This window comes from Lithobates pipiens, unplaced genomic scaffold (assembly GCF_037356315.1).
Source record: "Lithobates pipiens isolate NorthernLeopardFrog02 unplaced genomic scaffold, aLitPip1_a1.2 Scaffold_19, whole genome shotgun sequence".
NCBI classification, from domain to species: Eukaryota; Metazoa; Chordata; class Amphibia; order Anura; family Ranidae; genus Lithobates; species Lithobates pipiens.
In genome coordinates, this window is record NW_027507764.1 from 437,189,822 (window position 1) to 437,209,365 (window position 19,544).

The following is a 19,544-nucleotide window of genomic DNA, read 5'->3' on the forward strand; positions in this document are numbered from 1 at the left end:
CACAGCCACACTATAATAAAAAATCAAATGTATACTGTTGGGAGAATCACCCTGTGATCAAAATGGAATTTCACCCAATAGGGGAAGTTCTGCCTTTCTTCTTCCTCCTCCCCTCCTCTATCACAGGCTCCATTGGATTCCACCTGCTCACTGGGGAATCTGATTCACGCTGAGCAATCGGATGGCTGGTCTGTGTCCGCTATGCTTATGCAGAACAGACACAGCCCATTCGCCTCTATGAGCGGTTGGATTTAAACAGGTGGGGATTGGATACCCCCATCCTTCTGTTTTTTTGTGGATAAAATCAGATGTCGGCAGGTGTAAACAGACGCATGTCTATACATAGAGGAAACTGGAGGGTCCTATCAGGTCTGCCTGAAAAATTGATCGGATCGATCTGCTAGTGTGAAAGGGGCCATATTTAGAATGTTTTTCTTGACATGTTTTGACAGGTAACCACTCCAACCACGATTGGAGCAGAAGTTCTCATTCCCCCGAGACCTTTTCAGACACCACTGCTAAGACATACACAGAAAATAATTGTGTTCTATGTGTCACTGGTGTATTTAGTGCAGAAAAAAAGTGACATGTCTGCACCACATTCTGCCACACAACAGTGCAACACACGACAGGTATGAATGAAGGATCACTATGAACTCTGCATCATACTGCCAGGCATGGTGCTGACACTAGCCCCATGCTGAATGCTCCATATTACTGTAATGTCTAGAACCTTCCTTGGGATTATCAGTGAATGTTCTAATATGAAGCAGAATGAGAGGAGTTCATTACAGGCAATGGACCTCGAACAAGTATTGATGCCATAGCATACTTTACTGTTCCAGCAGGATGTGTATTCCAGACTGCTACAACGTGCACTGTACACCTACACGTTTATTTATTACAACAGCACTGCCAGGACAATAGAGCTTACTAGCAACCATACCCATCACTTTTCACAAGCGGTTTACTATCATTTAAACATGCAGCATGCGCTGTGCCGACCTCTCACTACCACGCATGCGTAGATGCCCCTAGCCTTCTATTGGCGCGTTTCCCGGCCACTGCTGGCCAATCAGGAGATGAATACAAGCATGGGCGCCAGACAGCAACAAGAAATGCTCTCAGGTTGACCAGGGAGTGCGGAAGGCGGGCGGCTCTGTCCGGCAGACGTTCCCTGTTCACAGCAACTGGAGTCCGCTCAGCCCGCCATGCCACAGGGGAAGGTAACCCACCTCGGCCGCCACTTCCGTAGACGTGTCTAAACTTCTGTGTACAGAGAGAGACACACACTACTCGTCCCTATCCCGTGTACAGAGAGAGGCACACTCCTCTTCACTATCCCGTGTACAGAGAGAGGCACACTCCTCTTCACTATCCCGTGTACAGAGAGAGGGACGCTCCTCTTCACTATCCCGTGTACAGAGAGAGGGACGCTCCTCTTCACTATCCCGTGTACAGAGAGAGGCACGCTCCTCTTCACTATCCCGTGTACAGAGAGAGGCACGCTCCTCTTCACTATCCCGTGTACAGAGAGAGGGACGCTCCTCTTCACTATCCCGTGTACAGAGAGAGGGACGCTCCTCTTCACTATCCCGTGTACAGAGAGAGGCACGCTCCTCTTCACTATCCCGTGTACAGAGAGAGGCACACTCCTCTTCACTATCCCGTGTACAGAGAGAGGGACGCTCCTCTTCACTATCCCGTGTACAGAGAGAGGGACGCTCCTCTTCACTATCCCGTGTACAGAGAGAGGCACGCTCCTCTTCACTATCCCGTGTACAGAGAGAGGCACGCTCCTCTTCACTATCCCGTGTACAGAGAGAGGCACGCTCCTCTTCACTATCCCGTGTACAGAGCGAGGCACACTCCCCATCCCTATCCCGTGTACAGAGAGAGACGCACTCCTCATCCCTATCCCGTGTACAGAGAGAGGCGCACTCCTCCTCCCTATCCCGTGTACAGAGAGAGGCACACTCCTCTTCACTATCCCGTGTACAGAGCGAGGCACACTCCCCATCCCTATCCCGTGTACAGAGAGAGACGCACTCCTCATCCCTATCCCGTGTACAGAGAGAGGCGCACTCCTCCTCCCTATCCCGTGTACAGAGAGAGGCGCACTCCTCCTCCCTATCCCGTGTACAGAGAGAGGCGCACTCCTCCTCCCTATCCCGTGTACAGAGAGAGGCGCACTCCTCCTCCCTATCCCGTGTACAGAGAGAGGCGCACTCCTCCTCCCTATCCCGTGTACAGAGAGAGGCGCACTCCTCCTCCCTATCCCGTGTACAGAGAGAGGCGCACTCCTCCTCCCTATCCCGTGTACAGAGAGAGGCGCACTCCTCCTCCCTATCCCGTGTACAGAGAGAGGCGCACTCCTCCTCCCTATCCCGTGTACAGAGAGAGGCGCACTCCTCCTCCCTATCCCGTGTACAGAGAGAGGCGCACTCCTCCTCCCTATCCCGTGTACAGAGAGAGGCGCACTCCTCCTCCCTATCCCGTGTACAGAGAGAGGCGCACTCCTCCTCCCTATCCCGTGTACAGAGAGAGGCGCACTCCTCCTCCCTATCCCGTGTACAGAGAGAGGCGCACTCCTCCTCCCTATCCCGTGTACAGAGAGAGGCGCACTCCTCCTCCCTATCCCGTGTACAGAGAGAGGCGCACTCCTCCTCCCTATCCCGTGTACAGAGAGAGGCGCACTCCTCCTCCCTATCCCGTGTACAGAGAGAGGCGCACTCCTCCTCCCTAGCCCATGTACAGAGGCGCACACCGCACCCCTATCCCGTGTACAGAGAGAGGCGCACACCGCACCCCTATCCCGTGTACAGATGTACAGAGAGAGACGCACTCCGCACCCCTATCCCGTGTACAGAGAGAGACGCACTCCGCACCCCTATCCCGTGTACAGAGAGAGGCGCACTCCGCACCCCTATCCCGTGTACAGAGAGAGGCGCACTCCGCACCCCTATCCCGTGTACAGATGTACAGAGAGAGACGCACTCCGCACCCCTATCCCGTGTACAGAGAGAGACGCACTCCTCCTCCCTATCCCGTGTACAGAGAGAGGCGCACTCCGCACCCCTATCCCGTGTACAGAGAGAGGCGCACTCCGCACCCCTATCCCGTGTACAGAGAGAGGCGCACTCCGCACCCCTATCCCGTGTACAGAGAGAGGCGCACTCCGCACCCCTATCCCGTGTACAGAGAGAGGCGCACTCCGCACCCCTATCCCGTGTACAGAGAGAGGCGCACTCCGCACCCCTATCCCGTGTACAGAGAGAGGGGCGCACTCCGCACCCCTATCCCGTGTACAGAGAGAGGGGCGCACTCCGCACCCCTATCCCGTGTACAGAGAGAGGGGCGCACTCCGCACCCCTATCCCGTGTACAGAGAGAGGGGCGCACTCCGCACCCCTATCCCGTGTACAGAGAGAGAGGCGCACTCCGCACCCCTATCCCGTGTACAGAGAGAGAGGCGCACTCCGCACCCCTATCCCGTGTACAGAGAGAGAGGCGCACTCCGCACCCCTATCCCGTGTACAGAGAGAGAGGCGCACTCCGCACCCCTATCCCGTGTACAGAGAGAGAGGCGCACTCCGCACCCCTATCCCGTGTACAGAGAGAGAGGCGCACTCCGCACCCCTATCCCGTGTACAGAGAGAGAGGCGCACTCCGCACCCCTATCCCGTGTACAGAGAGAGAGGCGCACTCCGCACCCCTATCCCGTGTACAGAGAGAGAGGCGCACTCCGCACCCCTATCCCGTGTACAGAGAGAGAGGCGCACTCCGCACCCCTATCCCGTGTACAGAGAGAGAGGCGCACTCCGCACCCCTATCCCGTGTACAGAGAGAGAGGCGCACTCCGCACCCCTATCCCGTGTACAGAGAGAGAGGCGCACTCCGCACCCCTATCCCGTGTACAGAGAGAGAGGCGCACTCCGCACCCCTATCCCGTGTACAGAGAGAGAGGCGCACTCCGCACCCCTATCCCGTGTACAGAGAGAGAGGCGCACTCCGCACCCCTATCCCGTGTACAGAGAGAGAGGCGCACTCCGCACCCCTATCCCGTGTACAGAGAGAGAGGCGCACTCCGCACCCCTATCCCGTGTACAGAGAGAGAGGCGCACTCCGCACCCCTATCCCGTGTACAGAGAGAGAGGCGCACTCCGCACCCCTATCCCGTGTACAGAGAGAGAGGCGCACTCCGCACCCCTATCCCGTGTACAGAGAGAGAGGCGCACTCCGCACCCCTATCCCGTGTACAGAGAGAGAGGCGCACTCCGCACCCCTATCCCGTGTACAGAGAGAGAGGCGCACTCCGCACCCCTATCCCGTGTACAGAGAGAGGCGCACTCCGCACCCCTATCCCGTGTACAGAGAGAGGCGCACGCCTCATCCGTATCCGGTGTACAGAGGGAGAGAGGCGCGCTCCTCATCCGTATCCGGTGTACAGAGGGAGAGAGGCGCGCTCCTCATCCGTATCCGGTGTACAGAGGGAGAGAGGCGCGCTCCTCATCCGTATCCGGTGTACAGAGGGAGAGAGGCGCGCTCCTCATCCGTATCCGGTGTACAGAGAGAGAGGCGCGCTCCTCATCCGTATCCGGTGTACAGAGAGAGAGGCGCGCTCCTCATCCGTATCCCGTGTACAGAGGGAGAGAGGCGCGCGCTCCTCATCCGTATCCCGTGTACAGAGGGAGAGAGGCGCGCGCTCCTCATCCGTATCCCGTGTACAGAGGGAGAGAGGCGCGCTCCTCATCCGTATCCCGTGTACAGAGAGAGGCGCGCTCCTCATCCGTATCCCGTGTGCAGAGGGAGAGAGGCGCACTCCTCATCCGTATCCCGTGCACAGAGGGAGAGAGGCGCACTCCTCATCCGTATCCCGTGCACAGAGGGAGAGAGGCGCACTCCTCATCCGTATCCCGTGTACAGAGGGAGAGAGGCGCACTCCTCATCCGTATCCCGTGTACAGAGGGAGAGAGGTGAATCAGGGAGTGTGAATTCTGACTCCGATCGCCACTGAAGCGCTGAGTTTCTGTGTCAGTCTATGAGGATTCTCCATGTGTGGAGATAATCGGCGGGAGAACATGTTCAAACACTTCTCCCCCGATTATCTCTGTTTCATAAACTATAGGCGGTGATCCTCGGGATCACTGCTTCATAAACGGACACCAGAGAGAGGCACACCTCCTCCCTATCCCGCGTACAGAGAGAGGCGCGCTCCTCCTCCCTATCCCGCATACAGAGAGAGGCACGCTCCTCCTCCCTATCCTAGGCAAGCTGATTTAAAAAACTGGCTCCTAACTTTTTTTAGCTAGCTCCTAGATTCAAAGCAAATTTGTCAAGCCCTGATCTAATAGACACTTTTGAGGTGGGAAGCCAGAAGTGTGTCTGTCTCTGTATGGTCAAGAAGAGAGTGAAACTCGGAAAACCATAATTCATTAAGAGAAAAACACATATAGTGGAAGTCATAGAAAATATTAAAGGATAGAAAAACCTAAAAGCCCCAGGGGTTCATTTTACTAAAATTGGAGAGTGCAAAATCTAGTGCAGCTGTACATGGTAGCCAATAAACTTCCAACTTCAGCTTGTTCAATTAAGCTTTGATTAAAAAACCTGGAAGCTAATTGGTTTCTATGCAGAGCTCTGCCAGATTTTGCACTCTCCAGGTTTAGTAAATCAACCCAACTGCCTAGATTTGACCTTTTCGATTTAACACTACTGAACTCTTACTTGTTAAACTGTTAGGTAGAGGTATATGAGGCTATTGGAGTCGAGATTACTCCAATCATTTCACATGATGCTTTCATTAAATATGGATTTTTATGCCAAGCAGAACATGATTTCATTTGAAGATGACCCCAAGATAAGGATAAAAGCATATTTATAGAAAAGAGAAACTTGCTACATCTCACAGTAGGGTGAAAGGGAATCTGTAATATTTATATTTAACATTTCATTTAGTGTGATCAATCTGATCTTTTTAATTACTTAAAAAAAAACTTAAGTGTGTGTATATATATTTCCAATATTCTTATAAATTTTCCTTTAGATTTACCAAAACCATACAATATGAAGTCAAACCTAAACACTTTCAATGTGTATGCAACCAGGCAGGCCCTTGCACTACATAGTGTTTCCCTGAAAATAAGACCTACTCTAAAAATAACACAATGTGATTTTCTTAGAGGGCTGCAATATAAACCATAACTCGAAATTATGCCCTAGTTTAAAGTGCTTGTAAAATGCTAGAATCCACTTTATTACAGTGTTATATCATGTAAACTGTGTATGTTTCTCTAATATAATTTTATGAAATACCTTCTTGGCACCGCTCGGCGCTCAGCTGATCTCTCACTGCTCCCCACTTCTTCCAGCTGTCAGCGGGGGATCTCGCTCCCCCCCCCCCCCGCAGCACTTGAAGCGATCAAGACAGCTCCGGCAGGTCACGGAAGCGGCGAGTAGGGCTATAAGAAGTTATTTAACACAATTTTATATTACAGAAACATACACCGTTTACATATATGGGAGAAAAGACCGCACATGACATAAGACCTACCCTGAAAATAATCCCTACTGTCTTTTGTTGCCAAAATGAATATGACCCGGGCTTATTTTGGGGAAACATGGTAAAGGTAAATCTAAAGGTAGTTGAATAAGAAAATTGTATAGTGTATGGCCAGCCTTAGGCCAGTTTTACACAGGAGCCAATAAACTACCAGAGTGACTTTGGAGTGTGGAAGGAAATTTGAGTAGGTTGTGCATCTTGTTTTTAGGTAGTTAACACTGTTATACCCAGGGATGGACTATTGGTGAAGTAGCAAATATGGATATATTTATATGTGTTTCATTTTTCCAAAGATGTGATTTTCACATGACTTTGCTTACGCCCCGGGTCCCAGTGATGTAAAAGATATAGATATATGTATGTATATGCATGTATGTATGCGCCAAATTTCAAGAAGATTGGATAATATTTAGGGGTTGCACACATTGAAGGGATTTTTATCAAAGCAAAGTCTGTGAGCTTCACTTGATAAGAAGTCATATACAACAATGTTGCATGAAGAAAGTCCCATTCAAGGCTTTCTAGAAGAACGAGTGAAATTGGTTAACTACATCCAAAATGTCCTAAAAGACATAAGTCATCCAAGAGAAGACTACAGGGACTTATTACAACTCACTCCTGTACCTAGGAGGTTGGTTTAAAAACAACTTCTGTTTTAGGATTCCAGGGGCACTGCATGAAGCAAGGTGGATGGCAGAGGCAATATATGCGCTTAAAATTGTCCTCTTCACTAAACAGTTGAATATTCCTCAACAACAATTGGAAGGAATGAAACGGGTTGCACATTTTGTCAACCTCATATATGTTCGCTTTTGGCATGAGGCAATTGTAAGTCGATGGGCTCCAAAGAATGATTTGGATATGCTACAGCTTTTGAGCACTTACCCAGATATCAACAAATGTGCTCTCACAGTTGCTAAGAGACACCTTTTGGTATGTCAGAAACAAACATAGGATTGGCTTTTTTGGAAGATGGTATTACTCAGGCTGTTAAGGAAAATATGACAAAAAATTTAGAAACCAAACCTGCAAAGAAAAAGGAAGTGAAACGATTAGAGGGTAAAAACATGTTTTTTTTTAAGGAAAACACCTGAGCCATTTCGTTACTAATAAAACAAAGACGTTCTTTGAATTGTTTAGGATCCATGATGTGACAGAATACAAGGGATTGCATCGTTGATTAATATAACTCATGTTTTGCCTATCATATTACCTATTAATCTTAGTGTATAGTTTTAATAGTATTTTAAGTTTGATTTCTAGTTTTCTCAATAAAAGTAATTGACATTTAAAAATTGTATTTTTTGCCTACTTTTACAAAACAGATCAAAGTGTATTTCCTCTAAATATTATCCAATCCTCTTGAAATTTGGCATATATATATTTTACATCACTCAGACTCGGCGCATAAACAAAGTCTGCAAACATGTTTCCATTAGAAAATGTGTGTGTGTGTATATATAAGTGTGTATATATTTTTTTTAATTGGCCAGTAACATAATGAAGTAAAAAAAAAAAAAAAAAAAAAAAACTAAAATGAGCCCTTTTTATAGTACAAAAAAAATCTAATTGCTAATGTAAATATTAAACAGTTCTACAGTAGAAAAAATGAACCCCCTTACTGTAGTGTTTATCTTATTTTTTGTACTATAAAGGGCTAATTTTTTTTTTTTTTTAACCCCATTATGTTACTAAATGTCATAGACCTGGTGTCAGGTCACCTTGGGGCGAGGTGACAGATGCACACCGTAGGGATCAGGGGTGCACCGCAAGGTTGTGGACCCTACGGCTGACCGCTGCAGATGGGGGACAGAGCCCACTGGGGTTAGAGCGTAAGATTCCCTGGGGCGCGGAGTCTAAGAGCCAGCAGGTGTTCACCAGTGCCTCTAGTGGTGAGGATGGACTTGGCTGCAACTGGCTCCAGGTCGCGACCCCCAGGGTCCCCCAGCTCACACCCACAGTAGGCAACAGGAGGATAGGGATGGTGAGGGACAAAGCCAAGGTCGGGACCACAGGCAGACGGGAATAGTCGGAGACACGCCAAAGGGTCAGGATCACAGGCAAACAGGGATAGTCTAGGACACGCCAAAGTCGGTAACGGGAAACAACAGAATCGCACACGGCAGGTAACAGGAAGCTAACACACAAAGGAATACACAATGGTTGATCAGCACTGATGGCCTGCAGTGCACAGGTTAATATAGGGCTCCCTGATAGGGCCTGGGGTGGAGCCATGCTTAGAGGAGAGGTTATAAAAACCACCAGGTGGAAGTGGCTGGCCTCTTAGTCTGAACACATGAGGGGAGGTAAGCAAACACAGGAAGATCACTGCATAACCATGACAGTACCCTCCCCCTTACGAGGCCTCCCCCTCCCCGGCCTTGGTCCAGGCTTAAAGGGAAACTCCAGATGGAACCTCCTTAACAGACAGGGAGCAAAGACCTCAGATGCAGTGATCCAAGACCTCTCCTCAGGGCCCAACCCTTTCCAAAGTACGAGGTACTAAAGAATGCCTTTACGGAGCCAGAAATCCAAAACTTGACTAACCTCGTATTTTAGATTATCCTCAGAGACCGAAACAGTGGTAGGGAGAGGACTTGAGGACAAAATGCTTTTTAGGAATGGGTAAGGGCATGAGAAGATCAGGAGTCTGAGCAGGGTCCCCCAGACCCTTAAAGTGGTTGTATACTCGATTTTTTTACTTTTACCTACAGGAAAGCCTATAATAAGGCTTACCTGTAGGTAAAAAAAATATCTCCTAAACCTGTACGGTTTAGGAGATATTCCCCTCGGCATGCGCACAAGGGGATTCTCGGCCTGAAAATCCGGCAGTGGCCGGCTGGAATGAAATCTCCCGCGCGCATGCGCGGGAGTGACGATATCGCGGCTCCGGCCACTCACAGCGCCGGAGCCGCGATACCCGGAAGAAACGCAGAGGGAGCATGTCAGCTCCCTCGGCGTAGATCGGGCCATATGTCGGGGCCTCGTTCTAAGGTAAGTATTTCATAATGAGCTAGTATGCGGTGCATACTAGCTCATTATGCCTTTTTGCTTTGCAGGTTTAAAAAAATAAATAAAAAAAATGTGCGGGTTTACTACCGCTTTAAAGATGAGCTGGGCATCCATAACAGGACCACCAGACTGGGCAGAGGTCAGTGGATCCCTGAGGTCAAGTTGGTTAGAAGGTGACATGTCACAAGAGTCATGCTGGATAGCTGCAACACAAACAGAATGCAGAGAACCCTGAGAAAAAGATTGAAAACCCCTCCTGGCCGAATGAGGTATTCTATCCAAAGGATGGATTGAGCCTCTTAAACGGGTTTGAACGGATATAGTAGCAGTAGGGGGAGGCCAGGTCACAGAAGGTCCCGAACAAGAAGCAGGAAGCTCATTGGGCATGGGCTGGACTGGCATAACTGGTGCAGAGGCCGACTGAATAGTATTGTCAGGTGTAGCGACCATCTCAATCGCATCTCAGGGCATAGCGACTGTGGAACTTGCAGAGAAGTTAGCCTGGCTGTGCGTCCAAGGGAGATTAGGGACAGGCAAAGGTAAATGGTTATGCGAACTGGAGGGAATGATCGACTCGGGTTCATAGGTGGACCCCTCATCCAGAGTACCACATGACCTAGAGAGTGCATCAGTCCGACTATTGTAAGACGCATCCCAGAGATCGCTGGGATGGTGGTAACAGGAAGTCTCTCCTTTGGGGTACCCTTGAGTAGGCAGGAAGAGGAACAGGAGGAACCCCAAGCCAGGATCTGTCCAGCAGACCAGTCAACGTGTGGAGAATGGAGCCGTAACCAAGGAAGACCTAATATGATAGGAGATGAAGCCTTAGGTAAGACAAGGAAGGATATCCACTCCTGGTGGAGTGCCCCTACTGACATCTTAACAGGAGGAGTCTGAAAGCGGATAGGGCCCCCTGGGAGAACCGTGACATCAATCGCCAAGACCACCAGTGGCGTTGTAAGGGGCAAAAGGGTAAGTCTCATGGAGGATGCAGTTTCCCAATCCATGAAATTGGCAGCGGCTCCGGAATCCAGATGTGCTGAGACCGAACGAGAGGAAGCACCAACATGAAGCAACACAGAAAGGAGAAGACGAGAAGGTGAAGGTGATATTTCAGGGTCTAATACGCCACCTTCCAGATGTATTAGCCCTGAGCGTTTTTCCCGACGAAGAGAACAAGTGTCACGGAAATTACCTTTGGCCCTACAATAGAGGCATAGGCCCAGAGTTCTGCGCCTAGCGCGTTCTTCGGGAGATAACTTAGTCCAGCCCAACTGCATAGGTTCCTCGGTAGGCAGGGGGTGCTCCTCGGATTGAACAGAAGGGACTGGGGACTCAGGCTGCCTAAAGAACGGGGAGTGCTGGCGTCTTTTTTTCCAGGGCCCTCTCCTGAAAGCGAATATCGATCTGGTTACACAAGGTGATGACACTGTCCAGATCAGCAGGAAGGGATCTTCCTGCTAATTCATCCTTCACTCTATCAGAGAAGCCATGTAAAAAGGTTGCAACTAGGGCCTCATTATTCCAGCTCAATTCAGTTGAGAGGATACGGAACTGAAGAGCATACTGTCCCACAGACGCGGACTCTTGACGGAGACGTAAAAGAGCGATAGAGTGGGCATCCAGGAGGAACAGCTACCCTACATACAGTATTTTAATGTAGGGGAGGCGGGTTATGCTGTGCAGATAAATAAGTAGCAGTAGATGCCAATGATAGTTTGCAACATTACTATGAGGAGACACTACCCGGTTCCTCGAAGATATTGCGAAAAAGTTTCAAGAAATCAGGCTAAAAACCACTGGATCATTCAGTTTCCACAGAGGGGCAGCCCAAGCTAGCGCCTCGCCGGACAGGAGGGATATGATATATGCTACTTTTGCCCGATCGGACAGGAAGTTTTGGGGCTGAAGCTCAAAATTAATTGTCCACTGGCTAAGGAACCCCCTTCAAGCCTTGGAGTCCCCAGAGAAACGGGACAGAGCTGGCAGTAATAATGCATGCGTGGATGCGACTGGTGCGATAGGTGCAGCTGCTGACTGTACTTGGGGCTGCAGGTTCGGGGTTCCCAAGGAAGCCTGCAGCTGCTCGAAGCGGGAAGCCAAATCTTGAAGGAATCGCATCACCTGGGTCTGATGCGATTCTTGGGTCTCAAGTCTGCGAACTAAGCCCTGCAACGGATCGACTGTAGGAAGCGGCACGTCAGCCGGGTCCATGGCTGATCAAACTGTCAGGTCACCTTGAGGCGAGGTGACAGATGCACACCGTAGGGATCAGAGGTGCACCGCAAGGTTGTGGACTCTACGGCTGACCGCTGAAGACGGGGGACAGATCCCACTGGGGTTAGAGCGTAAGATTCCCTGGGACGTGGAGTCTAAGAGCCAGCAGGTGTTCACCAGCGCCTCTAGTGGTGAGGATGGACTTGGCTGCAACTGGCTCCAGGTCGCGACCCCCAGGGTCCCCCAGCTCACACCCACAGTAGGCAACAGTAGGATAGGGATGGTGAGGGACAAAGCCAAGGTCGGGCCACAGGCAGACGGGAATATTTGGAGACACGCCAAAGGGTCAGGATCACAGGCAAACAGGGATAGTCTAGGACACGCCAAAGTCGGTAACGGGAAACGACAGAATCGCACACGGCAGGTAACAGGAAGCTAACACACAAAGGAATACACAATGGTTGATCAGCACTCATGGCCTGCAGTGCACAGGTTAATATAGGTCTCCCTGATGGGGCCTGGGGTGGAGCCATGCTTGGAGGAGAGGTTATAAAAACCACCAGGTGGAAGTGGCTGGCCTCTTAGTCTGAACACATGAGGGGAGGTAAGCAAACACAGGAAGATCACTGCATAACCATGACACCTGGTTCACACCTAATGTGTTTTTTGCAGAAACGCACTACAGTTCATTTACATGGTTTCCTATGGGACACGTTCACATCTTTGCTTTTTTTCAGCCGCTGGAAAGGGTCAGGGACACAAAACAGTTCTTTTTTGGTTCAATATACTTCAATGGAGAAGCTGCAGAAAAGCATGTAATGCGTTTTTGCAGCAAATGTAAAAACGCAAATCATAGCAAAATCATGTGTGCAAAACGCACAGCAAAAACCACTGCGGAAGCAAACAGATTAAAAGCAAACTGCATAGGTGTGTACCGAGCCCTATGCTGGCCACATGGATCAATTTTCAGATAAGAATATTCACACAAAAAATCTTTTGTACATTTGCTGAATGACTTGAGAATTTTCACTTGTTTTTAAGATTCTGTTTTTAAAATGAATGTAATTTCTGAACGAAAACCACATACACTGTCTGAAAATTCCTTTGACCAAGAAGTTTTCTATTTCAAAATTTTCCTGTCACTGTGGTTGAAAATGAACGTCGATTTAACCCCACTAACGATTAGAAAATCAAACGTTCTTAAAATGAATTTTTTTTTTTTGAAGGAAGAAATTGTTTTTTAAACAATAGTACATTAGTAAAAGTATATACAGTATATCACTTCTGTCTTTTCTCAGAGTGGATTAGAGATTTTGCTCCCTAACCATATAGTTGGTTATTTATATTTACCACTACATAGAGATAGTTAAGAATAAACGGCTTTTTTTTATTTATTTATTTATTTTTTACTTTGCATATTTAACTAAATTTATATACCTCATCTTCTTTTTAAGGTTATTAATCGAAACAATAATCGGCCAACTAATTGATTATGAAAATAATCCTTAGTTACAGAAATAGACAGAGCTGGATCTCCTGTGTGCTCTGCGTCCTTCCCCTTGGCCCGAATCCTATGATGGACATAACACTGGTCCAATGCCACGACGTCAATGCTAGGAGCCGTCCAGGGGGTGAGACTGGGCGTGACTGCGAGCTGAGTACACAGAAGATCAAGCTCTGTCTATTTCCGCGGGGCTTGTCCCCTTCTTCCCCTCCATGGCAGCCTATATTGGTGTATAACACGCACACATGATTTTCTCACCCATTTAAAGTGGGGAAAAAAATGCGTGTTATACACCGATAAATACGGTAATTGAACAATTGAATCAAAAGCTGTTTCATGGCCAGGTGTGGGCTACTCCTTTGTTATTTCATTAGTTAAGCAGGTAAAAGGTCTGGAGTTGAGTCTAAGTGTTGTGTGCTGTGAACCTACATCATGCGTTCAGCAGAGCTGTCCATGCAAGTGAAACAGGCCATTGTAAGGCTTTAAAAACGCACTGGGGAGCTTAGCCCATTGAAGACAAGAGTGGTGGATCCTCTCTATGGTAAAGAAAAAACAATTCACAACATCCAGACAAGTGAAGGACACTCTCCAGGAAGTTGGTATATCATTGTCAAAGTCTACAATCAAGATTAGACTTTGCCAAAAAAATTTCTAAAAGCCAGACTAGTTCTGAAAAAGCATTCTTTAGACAGATGAAACGAAGATTAATCTGTACCAGAATGACGGGAGAAAAAAAGTGTGGAGAAGGCTTGGAACAACTCATGATCCAAAGTCATCTTTAAAACATGGTGGAGGCTGTATGATGGCAAGGCTTTGAGTGGCATTGGGTCATTGGTATTTATTGATGTGACAGAAACAGCCAAATTAATTCTGCAGTGTTTAGAGATATACTGTCAGCCCAAATTCAGCCAAATGCGGCAAAGTTGATTGGATGCTGCTTCACAGTACAGATGGGCAATGAACCAAAACACTGCAAAATCAACACAAAAGCTTTTGCAGGAAAATAAGTGGAATATTCTGCAATGGCTGCGTCAATCTCAACCCAATTGCGCATGCATTTCACTTTCTGAAGGCAAAACTAAAGGCAAAGACCCACAAGCAAATAACAAATTAAGACAGCTGCAGTTAGAACCTAGCAAAGGATCAGAAAGGAGGAATCCCAGTCTTTGGTAATGTCCATGGGTTACAGCCTTTAAGCAGTCCTTGCCAGTAAAGTATTCTCAACAAAATATAAAAAAATGATTATATTTCTGAATATATTTTGTCCAATTACATTTGAGCCCCTGAAAATGAGGGGACTGTGTATAAAAATGGCTGCAGTTACTAAAATTTATACTTGATATTTACAGTGCCTTGAAAGTGTACATATACCTTGAAATGTTCCACATTTTTGTCATGTTACAACCAAAAACATGTATTTTATGTGAGTGACCAACACAAAGTGGCACATGATGGTGAAGTGGAAGGAAAATAAATGGTTTTCAATTTTTTTTACAAATAAATATGTGAAAAGTGTGGCGTGCATTTGTATTCAGTCCCTTTTACTGATACCCCTAACTAAAATCTAGTGGAACCCAACTGCCTTTAGAAGTTGCCTAATTAGTAAATAGAGTCCACCTGTGTGTGTAATTGAATCTTAGTATACTCACAGCTTTTCTGTGAAGCCTTCGGAGGTTTATTAGATAACCTTAGTGAACAAACAGCATCATGAAGCAAAGTAACACACCAGGCAGGTCAGGGATAAAGTTGTGGAGAAGTTTAAAGCAGGATTAGGTTATAAAAAAAAAAAAAATATATATATATATATATATATATATATATATATATATATATATATATATATATTCCAACCTTTGAACATCTCACAGAGCACTGTTCAATCCATCATCGGAAAAAGGAAAGAGTATGGCACAACTGAAAACCTACCAAGACATTAGGTGGATGGCAAACTGACAGGCTGAGCAAGGAGAGCATTAATTAAACAGCAAAGAGGCCCATGGTAACTATGGAGGAGCTGCAGAGATCCACAGCTCAGGTAGGAGAATCCATCCACAGGACAACTATTAGTCGTACACTCCACAAATCTGGCCTTTTATGGAAGAGTGGCAAGAAGGAAGCCATTTGCAGTTTGCGAGAAGCCATGTGGGGGACAGAAAACATGTGGAAGAAGGTGCTCTGGTCAGATGAGACCAAAATTTAACTTTTTGGCCTAAAACCAAAAAGCTATGTGTGGTGGAAAACTAACATTGTGCATCGCCTTGAACACACCATCCCCAATGGGACAGGGAAGCTGGTCAGTGTTGATAGGAGGATGTATTATGCCAAATACAGGGCAATCTTAGAAAAAAAAATCTGTTAGTCTGCAAAAGACTTGATTGGGGCGGAGGTTCACCTTCCAGCAGGTCAACAACCCTAAACATACAGCCAGGGCTACAGTGGAATGGTTTAGATCAAAGCATATTCATGTGTTAGAATGGTCCAGTCAAAGTCCAGACCTAAATCCAATTGGCAAGACTTAAATTGCCGTTCACAGATGCTCTCCATCCAATCTGACAGAGCTTATTTTGCAAAGAAGCATGGGCAAAAATGTCACTCTCTAGATGTGCAAAGCTGGTAGAGACTTCCCAAAAAGACTTGCAGCTGTAATTGCAACAAATGGTGATTCTACAAAGTATTGACTCGGGTGCTGAATACAAATGCACACCACACTTTTCACACATTTATTTGGAAAAAAAATGTGAAAACCGTTTATAATTTCCCTTCCACTTCGCAATTATGTGCCACTGTTGGTTTATCCCATAAAAACCCAATAAAATACAATTACGTTTTTGGTTGTAACATGACAAAATGTCGAACGTTTCAAGGGATATGAATACTCATTCAAGGCACTGTATGTTCAACCCCTTGAATTAAAGTTTTGTCTGCACTGCAAATTCATTTGGATTGTTTGTTTTAATTGTATTCTGGTAGCATACAGAGACAAAAGTATGAACATTGGGCCTGTCCAAATATATATGGACCTAACTGTGTGTGTGAGATATTTATTTATTTTCTTACATCAGGGGACACAGAGCCGTAGTACTTACTACGTGGGTTGTATCAGCTTAGCAGGTGCTGGACACTGGCACGCCCCTTAAGATGTGAAATTCCCCCATATAACCCCTCCTACTACTGGGAGTCCTCAGTTTTTTTGCCAGTGTCTAAGGTGTTGGGCGCGTGTAAGGATGTGTGTACTGAGCTCCACGGGCAGTAATCCTTTGATGCGAGCCAGCCATCCTAATCCGTTCTGATGTCTCCGTAATGGACTGAATGAATGGTACCCAGGCCTCGTCATCCGAAGACGCAAAGTTTTGCTTGCGAATGCTTTTAAGCTGGGCCCTGGGATCCAGACATGAACTTCCCCCATATAACCCCTCCTAACACAGAGATGAAAACCCAATCTTCGCCCTTCATGTTAGGCTCCGAGACCTTGAAATGAAACCTTCAGGAACAGGGGTACACTCGGGTAATCCTGGACCTGCGAGAAGACCCTGCCAGTAAACTTTTACTGGCCTTACTACCAAAAAGAACTGGATCCCAGGGCCCAGCTTAAAAGCATTCGCAAGCAAAACCTTGTGTCTTCGGATGACGAGGCCCGGGTACAGTTCATTTAGTCCATTACGGAGACATCAGAACGGATCAGGATGGCTGGCTCGCATCAAAGGATTACTGCCCGTGGAGCTCCGTACACACATCCTTACACGTGTCCAACACCTTAGACACTGGCGAAAAAACTGAGGTCTCCTAGTAGTGGGAGGGGTTATATGGGGAAGTTCACGCCTTAAGGGGGGTGCCAGTGTCCAGCACCTGATAAGCTGATATAACACACGTAGTAAGTACTACGGCTCTGTGTCCCCTGATGTACATCAAAGAAAAGGATTTTACAGGTAAGCTGTTTTAAAAATCCTATTTTCTACAAATCTCCATAGAGGGAGCACAGGCAACAATAAAATCTTGACAAAGGATTTTAACCACTGCCTCTTTTTTCAGACTCGGTGTTTATATGTTAAAAACTTATTTTTATATATTGTTTTTTTTTCTAACACCCTAGAAAAAAAATGGCGGTCATTGCAATACTTTTTTTCATACTGTATTTGCGCAGCGGTCTTACAAGCGCACTTTTTTGGGAAAAAATTCACTTTTTGGAATAGAAAAATAAGACAGCAGTAAAATTAGACCAATTTTTTATTTTTTTTTTATATCGTGAAAGATAATGTTACGCCAAGTAAATTGATACCCAACATGTCACGCTTCAAAATTGGAATGGTGTCAAACTTTTACCCTCAAATCTCCATAAACGACATTTAAAAAATTCTACAGGTTGCATGTTTTGCTTTTATAAAGGAGGTCTAGGGGTAGAATTATTGCTCTCGCTCTACTGATCGCGGCAATACCTCACTTGTGTGGTTTGACTACCGTTTCTTATGCAGGCGCTACTCACATATGCATTCGCTTCTGCGACCGAGCTCGTCAGGACGGAGTGTTTTTAAAAAAACTTTTTTTTCTTATTTTACTTGATTTTATTTTTATACTATTTAAAAAAAAAAAAAAAATAATTGGATCGATTTTATTCCTATTACAAGGAATGTAAACATCCCTTGTAATAAAAAAAAAAAAAAAAAGCATGACGGGTCCTCTTAAATATGAGATCTGGGATCAAAAAGTCCTCAGATCTTATATTTGGACTTAAATGCAATAAAAAAAAAATAATAATAATTGTCATTTGAAAAAAATTTGCCTTTTAAGAGGTATGGGCGGAAGTGATGTTTTGACGTCACTTCCGCCCTGCTATGATAGAGACAGGTGGGGGCCATTTTAGCCTCACTCGTCTCCATACCACAGACAAGACAGGTCCCGATCGCCTCCGCCGCTACCGACGGCTCCAGTAAGCAGGAGCAGGGTGGCACCTCTCCCTCCACCAATAACAGTGATCTCGTGGCAAACCCGCTGCAGAGACCACCATTATCATACCCAGCACCTGAAGAGATGGATATCTTGGTTGTGGCAGCAGCTGCTACCGTTACCGAGATATCCCTCTTCAAAAAATGGACGTACATCATCGTGCACTGGTCGTCAAGTGGTTAACCTTTTTCCATCCTATTCAAAATTTTGTAAAGTGTTTTTAACAGGCAGCATTGCTGAAAGGTAGACCTTGTATATTGAAACTACTGCATGGCTAATGTCGAGATAACCTTGAATGATAAGGTTAGTGTACTATGATGCAGATATCACAGATGTTGTAAAACCACCTAGTTTTATATGAAATTCTCTTTTGTATTTCCTTTGTGTGTGATTCCTCAGGTTGCGGTAATCACTAACCTATCATAGTTTGCTGATTTTATAAGTTCAAACTATTGGTAATAGGCTATCCTGCCACAGGGCCCCAAAGTTCAGTCCGTATATACAGTATTTCACAAAAGTGAGTATACCCTCACATTTTTGTAAATATTTTAGTATATCTTTTCATGTGACAACACTGAAGAAATTACACTTTGCTACAATGTAAAGTAGTGAGCGTACAGCTTGTATCACAGTATAAATTTGCTATCCCCTCAAAATTTCTCAACGCACAGCCATTAATGTCTAAACCTCTGGTAACAAAAGTGAGTATACCCCTTAAGTGAAAATGTCCAAATTATCAATTTTTTGTGTGGCCACCATTCTTTTCCAGCACTGCCTTCACCCTCTTGGGCATGGAGTTCACCAGAGCTTTACAGGTTGCCACTGGAGTCCTCTTCCACTCCTCGATGATATCACAGGGATGGTGGATGTTGGAGACCTTGCGCTCCTCCACCTTCCGTTTTTGAGGCTGCCCCACAGATGCTTAATAGGGTTTAGATCTGGAGACATGCTTGGTCAGTCCATCACCTTTACCCTTAGCTTCTTTAGCAAGGCAGTGGTTGTCTTGGAGGTGTGTTTGGGGCCTTTGTTGGAATACTGCCCTACGGCCCTGTCTCTGAAGGGAGAGGATCATTCTCTGCTTCAGTATTTCACAATACAAGTTGGCATTCATGCTTTCCTCAATGAACTGTAGCACCCCAGTGCCAGCAGCACTCATGCAGCCCCAGACCATGACACTCCCACCACCATGCTTGACTGTAGGCAAGACACACTTGTCTTTGTACTCCTCACCTGGTTGCTGCCACACACGCTTGACACCATCTGAACCAAATAAATGTATCTTGGCCTCCTCAGACCACAGGACATGGTT

General features: G+C 46.6%; 1 protein-coding gene across 1 annotated transcript in view; it reads left to right on the forward strand.

The window, feature by feature from the left end:
• Positions 1-1,062: 1,062 nt before the first annotated feature.
• Positions 1,063-19,544, forward strand: part of SPIDR (scaffold protein involved in DNA repair) — a 1,142,324-nt gene continuing 1,123,842 nt past the window's right edge. The window contains exon 1 of the mRNA XM_077492658.1: positions 1,063-1,226. Coding sequence (XP_077348784.1) covers positions 1,212-1,226 — 15 coding nt within the window. The 5' untranslated portion in view covers positions 1,063-1,211. The remainder of the gene's footprint in view (positions 1,227-19,544) is intronic.